The 19388-nt window shown below is 46.8% G+C and overlaps 1 protein-coding gene and 1 long non-coding RNA gene across 3 annotated transcripts in view; one reads left to right on the top strand and one right to left on the bottom strand.

The window, feature by feature from the left end:
• Rnf144b (ring finger protein 144B) overlaps positions 1-15589 on the top strand; it is a 64268-nt gene extending 48679 nt beyond the window's left edge. For both annotated transcript variants that reach the window (XM_021639026.2, XM_060372850.1), the window contains exons 5-8: positions 5056-5254; positions 7254-7398; positions 10681-10770; positions 12165-15589. In XM_021639026.2, the coding sequence (XP_021494701.1) occupies positions 5056-5254; positions 7254-7398; positions 10681-10770; positions 12165-12305 (575 nt within the window). In that variant the 3' untranslated portion in view covers positions 12306-15589. The remainder of the gene's footprint in view (positions 1-5055; positions 5255-7253; positions 7399-10680; positions 10771-12164) is intronic.
• Positions 15501-18424, bottom strand: LOC132649280 (uncharacterized). The gene is made up of 2 exons (XR_009587726.1): positions 17911-18424; positions 15501-16951 (listed from the first exon to the last, which is right to left on the bottom strand). It is a non-coding gene; the product is annotated as an uncharacterized LOC132649280 (long non-coding RNA).
• Positions 18425-19388: the final 964 nt, after the last annotated feature.

Genomic DNA, 19388 nt, shown 5'->3' on the forward strand with positions numbered 1-19388 from the left:
GTCTCCTGGGACCTGCTCGTGTATCTGTGTGGGAAAAGTGTCCCTCAGAACAGACCTTTTGTGACAGATGATGCCATCTTGTTCCTTGGGCATCCTGCTGTGTGGACAAAGTCCTTGGGCTGCAGTCAGATCCTAGCTAGCAGTTGGCGAGTAGTACATGGGGAGTCAGCAGCGCCTGAATTCGCAGGTCTTTTTCTTCTGACCCTCTTGTGTGTAACCCTGCTGAGATCGACCGGCCTGCAGTGTCTGCCCTCTGACTGAGGGCAGGAGAGGTGCTTTGCAGGGGGTTCCGGAAGCACCTGCTTTGGGTGTGCTTTGTACGAAATGGTAGAAACAGCTTGTTCTCCAGGGTAGGGGACCCAGTCCTGCGCTGAGGTCAGAGAGGCAGGGAAGATGTGGCAAGCGTATAGCGAAAGCCAAGTTAGTATATGCAGCCAGACACCATCTGGAAGGTGTGCACACCTGGGGTTTCTGTTACAGGTGTGTGTGTGTCTGTGTGTATCAAGGATGATCGGGAAGCAGAAATGTTTGGCCACGAGGCACATGGAAAAGCCCCCGTCAATGACGCAGTTCCAGCTTCCCTACTCTCTGCTCCAGGATGTGCTGTGCTGGATGATGTAGATTTTAGGATGATGTATTTAGCTCGCTTTAGCTTGTGTTCAGTGATGTGTTGACGGTCAGTCTTATAGGAGGGAACTCTCTGGCTGGTAATGCTTGCCAGTTTCAAGGTGTGAATACTTCTGCTATGCTTGGCCTCCATCCGCCAGTGTGGTACCAGACACCTGGGATTTGGGGAGAGAGGCAGTTGGCTTATAAGCTGCCAGGGCCCGTAGTATCCTGCCATCACTGGTGCCTCCATTAAGTACAGAAGCTTACTTCTAACATCTGGATAGAGACTCTCCCCCTCGTGTCTTCAGATGCAGGCCGGCTTCACTGTCACTGCCCAAGGGATTTCTTTTTCAAGAATCTGTGATTATTTAGTGCTTTTGCCCTTTCTGGCTTAGACTCCTTGTGGTTCATTTCACTGTGTTGTCTGCTTTCTTCTGTGATTAGAAGGAACCAGTTTTGCCTTCTGGTGGTAGACTTGATTAAAACAGAAAATTTTATTTTGGATATGTGGATAAGAAAGAAGCATAAAGGGTTTCTGTAAGTAGCTATCAAGTATCCTATCTTCATCCCAGATACTACTACAGATATTTGTTAATCATTTCATTTTTGTTATTTTGTGGGATGCACTCCTAATCGTTGCCACTGATAGCTTTTTAAGATGTTATATTGTTTTAAATACCTCTTTTCTTTCATACAGTAATCTTCACAATGTGAGATTTCTGAGCACAAAAACATCTTTATTTTTGTATTTCATATGCCCAAGACCCTAACAAGTGCCTGAAGTCAGTCATTTGCTGAGTTAAGACTGAGAAATAGACATGCCTAATTTTCAGTCTTTTAATGACGAGGGGTGATGCTTCGAAGTCAAATGAAGATGAGGGCTGAGGCCAGCCGTGGTGGTGCAAACCTTTAATCCCAGCACTCAGGAGGTAGAGGCAGGAGGATCTCTGTGAGTTCGAGTCCATCCTGGTCTACAAAGCAATTTCCAGGATATCCAGGACTGTTACACAGAGAAAACCTGTCTTGAAAACAGAACAGAACAAAACAAAAGTTGAGGGCTGGGCCTCAGTTATGCCATAAATAAGTAGAGTGTGGTAGGAGTCTTTGAGCACCTCTTGGACAGTGCCCAGGGATGCTGGCAAAGAACAGTATTAGTGGCACAGGAGAGAGAAGAACAGTGGCACAAGAGAGAGAAGACAGAGCCTCAGCCCCAGGAGGTGGAAGGCGGGGTGTCAGGTAGAAGACAGGGCAGGCAGAGCTCCCAGACAGATTTTCCTGGTGACGCTCGGCAGACAGCTTATTAAGGTGCTTCTGCTAAGTGCTTTACTTCAGAACATTTGGGAAGATGCGATAGGCAGGTTGACGTAGGAGGCAAAATGGGTGATAGTTATCGAGAGCAGAGTTCTAGAAGGTGTAAGAACTTGTTTTTATATAAGGAAAAATGACTTGCCATTCTGAGTGATACCTCACTCCTGAGTGCTGGGGTTACAAGTGTGAGCCCCTATGCCTGACTTCAGAAAATAACTTGAAAACCAATTTAAAAAATTTTACACATGGTATTTGTATAAAAAAAAAATCATATGGAACAGTGAGATAGATGGCTCGGTGGGTAAATGTCCTTCCCACCGTGTCCAAAGCCCTGCATTCCATTCCTGGGTCTCACGTGGTGAGTCTTCCGGTTGTCCTCTGGACGTGCACTCTGTGGCATGCACACAATCACAACACGCCGTGACTAAGTGTAACTTTAAATCCATATTAACACTAAAAAAAATCTGTGCCTTTTCAGCCAACCCTTGACCTCCATTCCAGGACAAGCTGTTACCTTCCATAGTCTTCTGCAAGCAGTCAAAATGTGTCTCTATACACATAGTTTTCCAAAATAGCTCATTTATACTATTTTGTGACCTTGTCTTTTCATTCATTCTATTACTATTTTATAAGTTTACCCTATATCTTTAAAAATATGAACAGTGCACAACTGTATGACTATATTGTCTGTCTGCTCAACTACATAAAAATCCTTTATGTCGACATAGTGTATTGATTTTTTTTAAAAGTATAAGAGTTTTTGTTGGGGTGTACAAGTTTTCTATAGAATAGTATATATATATATACTGTATATATATATATACTGCCCTGTGGGAGAAACAGTCCTGCAGTGTGGTCATGAACTCTGTTCCTGGAAGTAGCCTTATCAGTTAATATGCTTTCAGCTACAAGGAATGGAATGTCTGAAAACAGCCTGAACAGCAAGGACATCTTCCCACTGCCTAAGCAGGAAGTCCTTGGGTAGGCTGTGATGGCTTTGACTGATTTAGCCTCTAAACTTCTTAAACCGCCTAGCTTTTCCTGAGTCTCCAGATCCTCACGCTTGTGCCATAACTTAACACGCCTCTGGGCAGGCGTGAAGGGGGCAGGGGCAGGCAGATGATGGGACTGGGGATCAGGTCTTGTCCTAGAAGCTCTGTGGTGGGTCTCTGCTTGCCTTCTCATTGGTTGGAATCATGTCCCATGACAAGCCTTCACTGCAAGAAGTTTGGGAAAGAACAGCTCTAGAATATTCAGACGGCTGCGGCAGACAGCTGTTTTGATACGATTCAAGGGGATTGAGAGAGTTAACCGGGAGAATTGGCTCGAGTGGCCAGTTTTGGTTTTAGGTAGAGCTAAAAATCTGTCTCCTGATATCTCTACTTCTGGTCATCTTTAAGCTCTGGAAGCCTCTCCCCCCCCCCCCCCCCGAAAGAATAAGACTACAATATAGTCCGGTATAGGGCTACTACTACCCGGGATATGTCTCATCCCCATACTAGCCCAAACAAGTCAGCAATCAAACCAAGAAAAGCCCCACACATGACTTCTAATGAAGGAACTGAAACATGAACCATAGGATAACATCTCAATCACTAACGGGACCCATCTAGGACGTGGTCCATTAAGACTGTACTATGTAGTAGCTTCATGTCATAACGTTTGTCTGAATCCACCATGGTGTTAGCACAAAAACAGGCTCTCAGACACATCCCTCTACAGAGAGCTGTAATGCCTCCCTCCTCACCCTGTTTCAATGCTTTTCTGCCTGGCCCTTCATGTCTTATCGCGATGGGGGAAAGTTCACACCCCTGTTTCCTGTGGCTGAGCTTCTTTACTGGTGTCTGTGTTGGGCTGTGGGCTGCACAGCTCTGGATTCTGATTTACTAGGATCTGTGTTTCCTTATTTACCATTTCTACCACTATTGTACAGCTTTGGATGCCTAAAACAACAAGTTGATAGAAACGTCATAACTTCTCCTGTTATTACAGCTGATTAGAGTAATTATGACAGATTGGAGTTAACTAACTCAGAGGTTTAAGAGAGGAATATCATGATTAAAAAAATCTGTAAAATACATCTGCTCCGAGAAAGAAAGGCCACTTACTGCTCGCCTTGAGTGGCCTCGTATGTCCCCTCATGAGGCGTGATACATGGAGGGAAATTGAATCTTATATTGAACAAGAACTAGGAAAACTAAGAGAGACTTAGAAATACTCAAACAGATGGCTGGAAGTCTAGCTGCCAGTCTTTTTTTTTCCTATGTGCCGAATGAATCTATCCACTGTCAGGTGAATGGCTATCATTTTACAGTTTGAGAAAGCCTCTGTTTTAAGAGCTTGTGAGCCCTCCACAAATCGTCCCTAATTCATTCACTGGTAAGAGAGCAAACTACTTAAATCTGACTTTCTAGCTAAGCCACACTGGATGCTATTTAATCTTAAAGTGTCTGAATTCTTGTTTTAAAATTCCCTGCTGTATGAATTATACTTCAGAGCCCAAAGCATATCTTCTTTTGGGGAGAATACCTTTGTTCTCTTGATTTGACACTCTTCATGTCAGCCTTTCTTCCAGGATGGTACCTAGTTCATCATAGAAGATGCTTGAGATCTTTGTTTGTTTTGAGTGCTCAAAGGCAAGTTGTAGTTTTGGGTTAAAGGCTACAACTTATGTATGTGGACCTATCTGCATTGCCCCCGTGGCACGCCTGGGTTGGCTACCCAGAGGCTATTTAAGCTGTGGGCTGGCTTTCCCCGGGGTCCGAGGATTGTTCAATGTTCCTGAATAAACTGCATTGAAAAAAAAAAAAAAAAAGAAACCAAACTTCTTAGAAAAAATTAAATAATTTTAGAAATAAACAGAACAATGTATAATAAAACATGAATAAAGAAAAAGGGAAGATATAAAAAAAAATAGATGCAGCAGTGACCTGCTCTGTTGGTTCCTACCTTGAGACTTAGGCTCTGGATGGTGGACAGCGGGCTTGGATCCATTGCGAAGATTGTCAGTCATGGAGATGGCCATTCTCTTGCTGATATTGTTATACCTGTTGGTCTGTAAAATGATAAACGAAGGGGAGGAAGCTTTATGCAAGGACCCGAGGACGCTCATCACAATTCTCTCCTTCTATGTTCCAGAGGTTCACATGGACCCCTTCCGAACATGGTGTCCTGTCCCAGACTGCCAGGCAGTGTGCCATATTGCAACAGGAGACACAGGACGGCCTGTGCTGGTGGAATGCCCTTCTTGCCACCTGAAATTCTGCTCATGCTGCAAGGATGCTTGGCACGAGGGCTCTTCCTGTAAAGACAGTCAGTCTGCTATGCCAGAGCATGGGTAAGGCGTAGAGTGCCTTGGGGATCATTCCTAGAGTTCTTTTCAAACTCCACATAAGCTGCTTCGAGAAGGAGTTACATCTTGACGGCTTTTAGACATTCACTGTAGAAATATCCCGAAAAGGAGGAGGAAGGTGGGAACACACACTAACCAGAACAGTGTGTCTACGGGGGATCTCAGCTCGTATTCCTAGGGGGACCTCTCAGGTCATGTTGAGTTAGTTTGAGTTCACTCACTTTGGGTAGAGGCGCCCCATGCTCTGTAGTTCTCAGCACTAAGTCACGGCTTGTACGTAGCTATTTGCTAAGAATCCATGTTGATCCATCACTGGTGTGGCCCATTCTTCCTATTTTCAAAGTAAGAGAGATGTGATCTTGCCTGATTAAATGGCCAGTTCCTAGAGTATGCTGATCGCACAAAGCCACACAGACATATAGATTGTCTTCCTAATGCTTAGAAAATATGGAAAGAGAGATTCTTTCCTAATGCTTTCCAATGCCATGAAAAAAAAAGTTGGTGCCAGCCCTGAGATTTTGTTCTGCTGAGAAGCAATTCAATCTGTGGGTGCCGTTTCGTATGGAAGGTTTTTATGGCAGCAGCCGGGAGCAGAGCGGGAGCCCTTTGTGCTGGATCCCATGCTTTGCTTGAGGCTATGGCTGTTCTGCACGGGCAAGAACAAAACACTGGTGTTCCCGGCTGGCTAGCTTACTCACCCGGTGCCCCGAGAGCATGCAGAACTGGTCTTCAGGAGCGGCCACGCTGCCTGACCATTGCTGTGCTTGGATATCAGACCAAGCACAGAAGAAAGAGAACTCTGACATGCACGCTGTCATGCACCATCCCCATCGTATTTAAAGCAGGGCCTTCCATAGCAGTTAGTAAGTGTAAAGGCTCAGAGGAGCAGAGGAGCGGGGTGACTTGAGTTCCACTGTTCTTGGCATCCAGGTGGCCTCATCTAAGACACTCAGTCTCTTAGGAGTCTATATCACATTGGGTTTTTAAAGGGGACATTATGTTTTTTTAGTACAGCTCTCTCTCTCTCTCTCTCTCTCTCTCTCTCTCTCTCTCTCTCTCTCTCTCTCTTTCCGTCTCTCTGTATGCATACCTGTCCGTGACTCATGTGTGGAAATCAGAGAAAAACCTGTGAGAGAATTTTTTTGTGTCTTATTTTTTTTCTTCCTTTCACACCATGTGAGTCTCAGGGATTGGACTTTGGTCATCAGGCAAAGTCCATTTACCTGCTGAGCCATCTCGCCAGCCCAAAGGAGAGCATTAAGACAGAAATGCTGTCTGTACTATCAGGGTCTCTCCAGCACCGCATCTGACATGGATTTGTCAACAGTGTGTGAAGTGTGATGTCTCTGTGTGCTGGGTAGTGGTTTTGATTCACGATTACCAGAGTCTAGGAAGGTTCTGAGCCCCTCCTACCCCAACCCGAACCACTTAATTCTGTGTCCCTCTCTGCTGTGGTCACACGCTGGCCTCTTCGCCAACCTGGAGGAGATCTTTTCAATAATTATTGGCATCTCTTTGAGTTCCTCTAAATGAATTTGACCGCTTCCCCTTGTTTCATGAGCAGGTCGTGAGGTAAACCGTGTCCCAGCTGGATCCCCAGTTAGATTCTCACAGCCCAGCTCCCTCCACGTACTTCTTATCCAGAAAACGTGTGATCTGGGAATGAAGTATTAATTTGGCAAAGCAGTAAAATCAGCCAGCTGTAGAAAGTGTGATCATATAATTCATTAGGAGCCAAAATAAATAAATTTCTTCTTATTGGGCTTTCTGAACAATTAATAATCCATCCCCCCCCTTTTTTTTTTAACTCCTACCCCTCTCTTTGGAAGTGAGTTAAACACAGCAAGCTGAGACATTTACTCAGCAACCGCTTAGCAGCCCTGGCTATCGGGTGGGAGACCCTGACGAGCTCGCTCGTGTGCTTTGCTTTCGGGCCCTGGTTGGGGCGGACCCTGACCGAGCTCGCTCGTGTGTTCTGCTTTAGGGCCCTGGTTGGGACGGACGCAGAAGCCTCCATCAAGCAGTGTCCAGTCTGCCGAATCTACATCGAGCGCAGCGAAGGCTGCGCGCAGATGATGTGCAAGAGCTGCAAGCACACGTTTTGCTGGTACTGCCTGCAGAACCTGGACGTAAGTTCTCCCGGGCACAGGCTGATCCCTGCCCCTGCTGTGTGTGTGCCCCCGTCGGAGCCCCCGCAGGCCTCCTCTTGAACAGCCGTGCCTCTTCTCATCCTGCAAAAGGGAGCTTGCTTTTCTTGGCGAGATGGCCTAAGCCCAATCTGCCCTTCCTGCCTTTCCTGTCTTTCTTTTTCCCTCCTTCTTTCTTTTTCCCCTCCTCGTTCCCTCTTTCCCTTTGTTTGCATTTGTTTCCTGGTCCTAGGCATTGGGCCCAGTCATTGCGCACGCACGGTGCCACCGAGTGGCACTCGCCCCGTCGCTCCAGCAGACACTATGAACCTCTTTGTGTTACCTTAGATGTGCCGCTTAAGCTTTTGGACGTCTTTTTGTTTTACGGACACTTCATGCTTTGGAGGAAATTGTCTGTAATGCAAATAGCTGTTTGTGCGTTTGTTTAATATCGTTGTAACACATGGTCACAAGCTTTCTGGCTTAAAACAGCACGGAATTATTTTCTATGTCTGAACATTAGAAACAGATCTCACTGGATCCTGATACTGACAAGGGCTGCAGTGCCATCTGGAGACTCTAGATGAGAGGCTGCTTCTGTACTTTCTGTCTTCCAGCCATCGGGCTGTTTGACTTGTGATCTCCTTTCCCCCTCTCCTGAGGCAACAGCATCATGTCTTTCTGATTCCCCTTGTGGCTCTTATCTCCATTGACCACAGCTGGGAAGCATGTCCTCTCTATAACGACCCGTGAAATGAGAGCAGACCCATATGGGTCACGTCCCTCATGTAAGGTCCCTGACATGATTATACATGCAGGCACAGTCACTGGAGACTTGGCCATCAGCATCGAGGGGCATCTGCCCATTGCAATCAGAAAAGCTGTTCAGATGGCTGGTGTCTCCTGCCCCCTGGGCCTTGTGTATTGGTGTGGCAGGGAAGGACTGCCGTCTTGCAACTTCCTAGATCCTGGGACTTGCCCGATAGTCGGTCTCCCTCCCCAGCCAACAGTGTGACTTCTCCCGTTCAGCTGCATTTTCATGCAGTCCTGTGCCAGTGTGAAGAGCGACCTCCCTGTGGGAAGGATGGGCGAGAAGAGTCTACTTCATTCCCAACCTTTTAAAGTTCAAGGTGGCACAAACTGTTCCTGGCTACTCCCGTCTGGGCAGTGGCGAAGCTATAGCATGTCCATATGAATGTAATGCCTCAGTCACACTTGTCTTAGTCAGGCTTGCTGTTACTGTGACGAAACACCGCGACCAAAGAAACCCGAGGAGGAGAGGGCTTATTCCGCTTACTCTTCCACGTCACGGCTCATCATCAGACAGAGTCAGGGCAGGGGCTCAAGAGGGACAGAGGCAGGAGGCAGGAGCCGATGCGGAAGCCATGGAGGGGTGCTGCTTGCTGGCTTGCTCCTCACAGCTTTCTCAGCCTGCTTTCTCAGAGAACCCAGGACCGCCAGCCCGGGATGGCATCATAATGGGCTGGGCCCTCCCATGCCCCACAGGCTTAGCCTCCAGCCAGATCCTATGGAGGCGTTTTCTCAACGGAGGCTCCCTCTTCTGATGATGCTAGCTTCTACCAAGTGACATAAAATCAATGTGCACTTGTGTCTTTTCATCAGCTCTTGGTTTTGCTGTGTGGTTGGGTTTCGTTCAACTAGAGTCTGTTCAGCGCTGTAGTATCTTAAGCAGCGCCAGGAATGAAGGTGTCATTAGTGGAATGCCTCCTGACACTTCAGCTGAAAACTAGGTAGGTTGCGGGGGACATTCTGAGGATATCTGTTAGCTTGGTCTTTTTTAAGGAAGTGCATTAGATTGAAGAGTTGAAGGCAAATGTTGGAGATGAAAGAATTTAAACAGCTCACAAATGGTTTCCATGTTGACTATCTTTGCTTCAATGTCATCCTTTAGATGACAAGTGTGGATGCAGTATTTAACATGATTTACACATTAAAAAGAGATCCTCAGGTTTTCTCCTGGGTATCAGCAGACCATAAATTGGGGTTCTATCCACAAGGCAGCTGAGTCTGTGCAGCTCTCTTGGGAGGAAAGAACATAAGAGACTAAATGTGTGCGCCAGATCTCCCTCCTTTGGCTGGGGTGTGTCTGGGGGACGGTGTGGCCTAGAAGACTCTGTTCAGACCCTTGTGTTGTGTGAGCCCCCCAGATGAAGTGGGACAGATGTTAAATGCCCGAACACACAGACTTCAGATGCTGAAGCATGTTCCCCGTCACTGTGTGTCGGGATCTCGCTTTCTCTGTTTTAGACGACGGCACTGGCACATGGAAAAGATGTATCATGGGCCACCCAGCATTGATGTGTCTGTAGGCAAGAACCATTTTGTTCTGTCTGTTGTGTGCCACTGGAGGTGGGCCAGGCTTTTCTCAAGCTGACCTCTCTATTCTCTCTTCTTTGGAAGACACATTTCCGTTGCACCCCCTCACCTCTTGCTGTTGACACCCGCCTCCCTGCAGTCCTCACAGGGCCTGCAAGTGGCCATGTGGCGGTATTCTGGCTGTATTCTTTCCAGGGTTTTGCACGATTTCTTACCGGCTTCTCTGCTACGTTTGGCATCTCACCTTTCTGGCTGTACGTTATTTTTCTTTCCAGACTCCTCACCTAGTTGTGTTCTCTTTGAACAAATTTGCTCCTCAGTCCACTTCTCTTCTAGACAATCTCATTCAGGCCTGTGATTTTTGTTTTCAATTTTATTTTTACTGATGTCCAAATCTCTCCTTCAAAGACCAGGTATAAGTAATGAGCTGCCCCTGGGTTTATTGCTTGGATATCAAGTTCAGCATATCCAGACTGTAGCTCATCTTTACCCAAAGTCCATGTCTTGAATTATTTCTCTTGGCAAAGCCATGGTCTTCTTCCTCCTCAGTAGCTTTCCCCTCATTCATGATCTGGTTTCTCAGCTTCCTCATTTAGTTTCTTACTTTCTTACTATCTCAGGACAGGCTTCCTCTTCACCATTATCTGTCAGTTGCTGGCATTTCTCACACCAGGTTTGCTCCTGGCTTGCAGTTCTCACATTCCATCATGTGCCTCTGCCAGAGCTCGCTATAAGTTGCCTATCTGAGATGGTTGATCAGGTCATTCCTTTTTATGTTGCCTCAGCCAGGAATTCATTATGATTTGTCTCCTTGGTAATTTACAAAACAAAAGGACATGCTGAAGATGGGCTCCCTAGAAAAAGCCATTCGTAGCGTCAGGTGACCCGTGCACTTTGTAGCCACTTCTCCACTCCACACTGTGATTCCTGAAACTCTTTGTTTTTCAGAATGATATATTCCTCAGGCATTATGACAAGGGGCCATGCAGAAATAAGCTGGGCCACTCGCGAGCATCGGTGATGTGGAACCGAACACAGGTACCCTCCACTTTAAGGAAGCATGAGGTGCACTGTACTCAGAATGGCTTTCTTGCTTCCCCATGTCCTCCTGGAAGGTTCTGGCACAAGGAGGGGAGGGGACAGAACAATGGAGCAGCTGCCCGAAGTTAACGCAAGAGCAATTATTGAGGGACAGAGGCACCAGAGAGCTGAGCATTAGAGTGACCAGCCAAGTGAATACCCATGTTCTCTGCTCTTGCAAAACATGGGAGGGGTTTCCTACAAGAGCACATTAACTATCAAAGGAGACGTCTCCAATTCTGTGGGCTCCTGCTGGGCTCAGAGCCCTCTGTATATGCCATTGTGTGTTTATATGGCAGGTTCAAAGGGAATTGTGGTTTGTCTTTTAATAGTGTTTTGTATTTATCAAAGGCCATTTTCCCTTTGAAGAAACCAATGTTCATATCGTAATGATCATTATTAATGTCCCTGTGAGGCTGTTGAGGAAGCCCCCATAGAGAACCAGTCAACACCCACAGTTTAGGGTTTAGCTCTGGTTACATTTGGTTAGCATTTGGTTTGTTCTCACCCTTGATTTAGCCCTTTGTAATTTTGTAGTTTGTGTCCAGTTTCGAGCATTGCTAAATGTGCCTGAGACAATACCCCAGTCATTCGTGTAACAGATTGCTGTAGCCTGGGTGCTTGAAACAGCCAAGAACAGCCAAGAGGCTTCTCCCTGCTTCTAGATGCTGGAAGTCTGAGGTCTAGACATCAACATGGGGTCCACTGAGAGGCCGCATATTGGTCACTTGCCTCAGGATTTAAAGGAGCAAGAATTTGGTTTGGCTCATGGTCTGAGAGAATACAGTCCGTCGTGGGCATACAGAGCTCATGGTGGTAGGAGCTTGAGGCTGGGACTCCTCAGCTCTCAGCAGGACAGGAAGCAGGGAGAGGGGAGTGCCAGCATTCACCTGACATTCTTCTTTTTTACTTTTGTTGTTCAGTCCGATGCCCAGCCTATGGGACCCAGTTAATCCTGTCTGGAAACACCCCCAGCCCCTCCCCCTTGCCCCCCTCCCCCTGTAGTCAGAGATGTGTCCGTTAGGTGAATCTGAATCCAGACACCTTGGCAGTGTGGACTTAACCCTCGCAGCACTCCTTCTGGTTCATAGATGATCGTTTTCTTCTGTGTTCTCCTGTGGTAGAAAGCTGAGGATGGAGGCAAGCTCTTGGGCTCTCTAGTGTCACCAAGGTCCCACAGTATCACCTAGGGCTCCCCTCTCCAAAGCCATCACACTGAGTATGATGGTTTCAGCACAGGGATCCGGGAGGGGGACACAAGCATTCAGACGATAGAGGCTGTTACACTTGGGGGCATGTGCACACCTAAGATGACAAGCCTGCTGAAATAGGGTTTTCTCCCCAACTTCCAGGTGGTGGGGATCCTTGTGGGATTGGGCGTCATCGCCTTGGTGACCTCGCCCCTGCTGCTGCTGGCCTCTCCATGTCTAATCTGCTGCGTCTGCAAGTCCTGTCGGGGCAAGAAGAAAAAGCACGACCCAGCTACAACCTAAAGGCGCCTGCGCACACATTTGGGCCATGTGAGACAGCACAGCCATAAAGCCCCTCTTAGCGACCTTGCCTCCTCCTCCTCCTCCTCCTCCTTTGCCAAACTTTGGAAGTGCCTCTGTGTCCAGACTTTGAACCTGCCCGAAAGCATTCAGTGTTGGAAAAGGCCAAGTCCCGGGTGCGAGTGTTCCCGTGAAGGGAGAAGCAGTCCCGAAATGCAGACTGTGTCTGTGGAGCAGGTTGGCAGCTTTGCCTCGAACACATCACATCTCACCATCCAAAGGCCCCCACTGGGTCACTCACCTTCCGCCTAGACCAAGGAGCTGGCACGAATATTCAGAGTAGCGATGGTGTTATCACACGTGGTGGCATTGCAAACTGAGCAAACGTCTGTGTTGATTCCACTGCCACGAGACACATGCAGAAACCCAGAGTCGGAGGGGAAGGATAAGACTGCCTGACAAGAAGTTCTGTGAGCAGTGGAGCCGGCCGCTTACCTCACGCGCTGGCTGGCGAGCCTGTGCCAGCTGCTGCATGCACCTCTTCGGTGTCCCCACGGTGACTTGGCAGAAACATAATAGCCCTCTCCCTGTGTGATCTCATCTTCAGGCAGGAGAAACGGCTGTTCAGAGGGAGCTGTCCCTTCCCAGGAAACGGCTGTAACTTGTAAGATGACATGGCCTCATCTAGTGTCTGTTGTTTGGCAGATGCTATTTTTCTAAGGTAACTAACTGGCTCGCCGCTCACAGTCAGCCCGCAGCTGCGGTCTATAAAAGTGCTTTATATGGGAGGGGAGTGGAAAAGCTTCAAAGCCTTTGTCGGAGACAGCAGGGTCCTTTCTTGGGCTCTGTGGTCGTATTCCCAACAGATTAGGATGTGGACGGAGAGGGTACATCAGCAGTAAACGGTATGGGTCACCCACCCACATAGGACCCAGGGGACTCCCACTGGGCGTGCACGGAGTCATCCAACAGAGCACACCAAATAACATCATGCAGAAGACCTTGTCCCTTTCTGTGACTAAGATAAACAAAAAGGTCTTTGTTTTGTTTGTTGTACGTTCCTAACTCACCCAGGGGGAAAGACGCAAAAACAAAGCTTTTAAAACAACCCTTGGTACAGTTCTATGCCTCTGTGAAGTGATAATCGGGTTATTTGCATACTTTCAGACACAATTTAGAGCAGCTCTCTGCTCAGCCCAATTTAGTGTCTTCTCCCAGGAGCTCCCAGGCAATCCGAGAAACTTATAAGACAACAACAGGAAATCAAATGGAAATATGGAATTAGTTTATGTGTCTTCAGTAGTTTGGATTTGTATCACCTCAGAGTGACTCCTCCTGCCATTACACGTTAGTCAGCAAGTAGGCGACAGGATTCTACGGTTGCCATTAGCAAACCAGCCCGGTGCTTCATGAAAACCGCGTGTGTTCTGTGTTAACTGAGACCAGGGAGACTATTCAGGGCCTATTCTGTTTTCTGCGGTAACTAGGTGACTAGATTGTTAAACTGCTGCTATCCCGGATCTGTTATCAAAGACTGATGCCTTGCCTCTGCCGTGGAATGTATCTTAAGTGGGGATGTATATCTTCAAGGATCTTAATCCACACATGTGTATTAGCATCTGATGTATGAACAATACATTCATTGGCCATGTATTTTTTTTTTTAATTCACAGTTTATGTAAAACATAGAACTCTGGGAAACTTCTGAATGGCAACTAGCCCAAATCATTGCAATCGTTTATTAGAAATTTCTCCATACAAAGTGGCTTTGTTTTCCATTGAATGTCTAAGTACTTCAGAAAAACAACAAACCACTCCACCTCTCTCCCGAAAAGGTTATTTCACGTTTGTCTGAATTTAAATGCACATCTGTCTGAGCAGTCAGCTTGCACACATAGTCAACTGTCCCCCTTGAGGTGAGGGCATTTGTCACAGCTCAGGGGTTTACAGGAACTCGGCTGAAACGGAATTTCTCAGCAAGAACGTCAGCAGCGCCACGCGCCACCATTAAGTGAGTTCTGTGAGCTTGCTTGGTTCTAACGGGGCAAATTTCAAGTCACCTGAAATGCTGTTATCTCTGAAGAAAGAGCTGGTGGGTTCGGAGTGAAGGCAGAAGAGAGTGCCTGTGCTATTTCCCTGGAAAAATGGAGGGAAATTGCCTTCTTAGAGATTTTTATAAAAGCGGTAGTTTTGATTTTATTTTTTTGTTTGTGAGGCGGGGGGTGGGGTTGTTTGTCAAACTGGTTTTATATAACTGGGCCTTTTTTTTTTTTAATGTTGCAAAGTGCCTAAATATGGCAAAATGAGTGTGAGAGAGTGTGTCTGAATCTACTGAAGAATTTGAGAGATGGAACCCAAGTGTGCGTATCTGGCATACCCCAGGGCACAATGCCAGCCCAGCTGACTCTGTTTACAAAGAACCAAGGAGGCAGCTGTGCCAGGGGAGGCTGGTGTTTTCACTTTGGGTGATTGGCCTCTGAAGGCTTTACTTCCTCTACCCTGAGCTTCACCTTCGTGGTGCAGGAAGATTCCTATAACAAGTGTTTGGCTGTGAAAAAAAAAAAAGAAAATTCTAGTCCATTTGATTGACTAGATTTAGAAGCCCAGCAGGTTCCCGTCTGGGTGTGGTGACCCATCTTCCAGAAAGCTCACTGGATACAGTGGTACATCAGCCGGCCTGCCGCCTCTGGGGTTTCTCCTCTGAGAGAAGACAGGGGAGAGCCACGTGGAAGCAAGCGTTAAATCCTAGCCATCCTGGTGGTTCAGGCCATGGCTGCTATTGACTCTGGACCTGAAATCTGAACTTTGAAAACGGCCTTTGGAAAGCAAATAATCCAGTGTGAATCTTGTTATAGTCTGTATCACAGAATAATCTTCTCCATTCAAGTGGAAAATCCTCATTGATTTTTGGATGTATGAAACTGTTTCTTGGAACGCCAGATTTCCTCTTTAAAATTACCCAATAACTGTGCTGCTCTAGCTTCTGTGTCCAGGACTCCTGAGGAATGTATCTCCCTGTCCATGAATGATGCCTTTTATGTATGTGAAACCATGCACACAAGCGTGGCTGTGACACCTTGTTCAGAAATGCCTTAGGTGAATGACATTTTGTTACACTGTCTGAACTGGTATCTCCATCTCATGTGGGTTCATGATCCAGGAAGTTTTGTCGTGTGCTTACTTAAATTGCTTGTTGTGTTATTTTTTTTTTTCTCAATTCTTTGGGAAGAAAGTTGTTTCAGTCTCTTTAGCCCCAATAAATGTGAGCAGTAAGCCAAATGTGTTAACCTGTCTCCTGTACAATGTTCAGTTTTTGCCTCTAAGAACCAATCAGTCACTCTGAAATCCCAGGCTCGGAATTTACAAAAGCGACCAAAATTTCTGCCTGGGCAGTGACTCTCGGTATGTGCAGAGCCGTCACTCGGTGCAGTAGGGGAGTCCACTTGAGCAGCACTCGGGGTTGCTCAGCTCCCAGAGAGGAAATCAGCCGTTCTAAACCACCACACTGCAAAAACATCGCTCTGTGTCTAAGCAGACTTCGGTAAAAACAAGGATTAGACCGAATGCTAAGATCAGTTCTACCCCTCATAAAATCTCTTAGAAGGATGTGTCTCCTCGGTATGAATTTTTAAGAAAGGAATCATAGAGAGCATTTGCTTATGGTTATTTCCATTTGATTAGTATTCAAGAAGGCAGGACTCCCCTAACGCTGAGTGCCGGAAGCTGGGTGACAGCTAGGCCTGGTGTCTCTGCAGGGCTGACGACTCACTCTCTTGTACCGATACTGCCTGCTTGCTAAATGTTGTATTCCCCTTACGTTAACACCCTAACATTTGCAATCAACTGGCTTTTAAAAATTCACCTTGTATTAAGTTTGTGGGGTGGCGGGGTGGCGGGGCAGTGTGGCCACGTCAAATATTTGGGGCTGTGGATTAATTTTCTTAATCATCTCTTAGAGCCAACATTATTGAATTTCCAAAGTAGGCTTGCTTCCATTTGCATTCCCAAAGAGACACCGAATGAGCCATTTCACACAGCACGGAGTTTCGGCAGTGTCCCAACCACCAAACTTGTTGCAATGTAAATTATGCATCTAGTGAATCTAGAGAATTATAATTAGGTTTTTCTGCAATTCAATTATTTTTACTTGTTTGATAATCTATTTTATCTTTACATCTTAAAGATCACGGCCAATTCTAGATCCTGAGAAAGAAATGGTGTTTCTTGCAATTATTACAACTCTAAGGAATTATAATTCTTTATATTTTTACATAAACTATTTAAAGAACTTTGGAAACCTTCCTGTGAGATGATCCATATCCATTTCTTAGAGAAAGCAATGGGCCAGAGACCTTGTCAACCCCAGGGTCAGATACTGAATGGTAACCAGAGAAAGAACACAAGCCTTCCTGAAAGGACTCCAGTGCCTGCTCCACACCTGACTGCCAAATCTGTGAGTTCAAGAGGAGACACACAGTCTTCTTAATTCTCTGACCACTGGAGGTATAGGTTTTATGTATGTATTCATATATATGCGTATATATTTGAAGTTACCATAGCCAAAGACTCCATGTGTGTGACAACATTCCCAGAGTAGACGGTGCCCATGAGATCAAGCCCACTCCTCGTCCGTCATCCCTGAGGCTCATCTGGAGAAGGACAGGAGAGTCATTAGATTCATTAGAGCAATAACATCATGAGCATCTGACTTGCTAACGTCACAGCACACTCTCTGAGGCCACATACTTCAAATGCTCCTCTCCTTCAGGTTTGTTTTCATAGTTCCCTTTCCGTGTTTACACTCTCGACAAAGAGGTAGTTAACTCAGATCCAGATCCTCTCCCGGTAGCTCTGCCAACTTGTGCTTCAGTGGGTGTGTGGCTGATTATTAAATGAACCAACTAACAGTTCCAGATACTATCAACGAGGTTCTGAGGAACCTGCAGAATGATTTTCTGACGGGTATGAAAACGTGCTTTGTATTCCGTTTTCTGCCTTGGTGGTTTTCGATTTTAACAGCGCTATATCAATCCTCGTTTTCGCTTTTCTTCCCCAAGCTGTAACCAGCTTGACTGCAATAGAATACTGTCCACTGTTTATCAATTCTAGTACCGTAATAGCTATCCAGCAGGTCACTAGCATGCACAGTCGCAAGGCTGGAGAATCCAGCACGATCCGTTGTCCCTTCTGCGTATAGCAGCTTGTCTCTCCTCAGCCAGATAAGCTGGCTCACTAAGGTCTGTGAGCAGTCGCTGTCTGCATTCATCCTGAGTGGAAGTAGGCCTGACTTAAATTCATACCCACCATATTGTAAAGAAATATCTTGTCCCCAAAGTCACAAATGAAAAGAGCATTTTAGCTGGGCATAATGGCACACACCTTTAGTGCCAGCGCCAGGGAGGTGGAGGCAGGTGGATATCTGAGTTTGAGGGCAGCCTGATCTATAGAGTGAGTTCTAGGACAGCCAGGGCTACACAGAGAAACCCTGTCTCAAAACAAAACAATTGCCCCCCACCCACCCCCGCAAACAAAACCCACATAGCATTTTATAGATTTCACTACCAAATGTCATGAAAACTGCTCTCCCTCAAGCTGTCTGTCTTCGTACCTGGTGAACCAGCTGATGGCTTTGGTCATGGTGGCAGCTCTCCACGAGGATGGCACAGAAAGGCGCATCATCAAACAAACCCGCTAGATACTCTTCTCTAGCCTCCGAGTGCACACCAGCACCTGCATTCTGGTCGCCTGGGCAACCTCTCTCTCTCTATGCCTCTGTCTGTCTCTCTTTCTCCCTGTCTCTCTCTGTCTCTGTCTGTCTGTCTCTCTGGAAAGGCAGCTTTGGGATGAGCTCCTCATATTTCTGATTAGTCTCTCAACGGCCATGGCTTCGGACCTCTCATGGTGAAATCCTTTTTCTCCTTCAGCGTCTCCTGTCCAACTTTCCCACCATTGATCTTAGGAGCAGTTTGATTGGCTCCAGCAATTCCCTTCTTTCACCCAAAGAAACAAGGACAATACTTTCCCAAGAACTAGGACACCGCTGTGTGATGCCCCCCCACAACATTTGTATGCTAATTAAAGTCAGACTGGGCACTTGATGAAGAAACTAAGTCCATCTTCCAGCTCCGTGCTGGCTGGTTTGACTCAAGGGTGTGAAGGTCCTTTTAATGACTGGAGGACCTGGGTGGCTGACATCAACACTGCTGCACACATTCAAATAAATATTGGGTTTCCTAGGGGTGAGTTATAAAACTGCTTATTGATTAGCTTGGATTTACCTTCTGAACCCAAGCCAATTTGCTTAAGAGCAAACAATTTTTTTTTTTAAAGTCCACCCGGGACCCTAGCCAGCATCTGAGCAGCTTGTTTTGAGTTCCAGCTTGGAGCTGGGACTTTGACACACCAGCGGCACGTGAATGGGGACTGGGACAGGACTGGACAGTAAGCTGTCACCAGGTAATTTGTCTCATGACAGCCCTCTGTCTATCCAAGAGGCGCAGGATCAGGACAGATAGCCCTACTTGCCATCAGAAGGCCTCAGGTCCAGCCTGGCTCTGCTCCTGCCGTGGGCTGGGGACAAGTGTGCACACTACAGTGTCATTTGGTCAGGTCGGGTCCTGAGCACCGGGTGAGACTCTCAACCTCGGTGGTTCTCAACCTGTGGGTTGTGACATCTTTGGAGGGCCTGAGATCATCTGCATATCACATCTTAACATTTTTAATTTATAGCAACAGAAAAATCACAGTTATGAAGTAGCGACAAAAATGCTTTCGTGGTTGGGAGTCACAACATGAGGAACTGACGGGTAGCAGCGCTAGGAAGGTTGAGAAAGAAGCGCTGCTCTAAGTGGTCTTTGTTAGAGAGGTAAGAAAGGTGAGAGCCACAATGACACACGTACAGGCCACGTACAGGCCATGTACACGCCACGCACACGCCACGCACACGCCACGCACACGCCACGCACACGCCACGCACACGCCACGCACATGCCACGGTATGGTGGCGGATGTTGAGCCAGCACTGTGTAACAGTTTTCTCCGAGAGTGAAACTTTCCGCGCTGGAGAGAAGCTCCTTCAGCAGGAAG

The sequence above is a fragment of the Meriones unguiculatus genome, chromosome 19 (genome assembly GCF_030254825.1).
Source record: "Meriones unguiculatus strain TT.TT164.6M chromosome 19, Bangor_MerUng_6.1, whole genome shotgun sequence".
NCBI lineage: Eukaryota > Metazoa > Chordata > Mammalia > Rodentia > Muridae > Meriones > Meriones unguiculatus.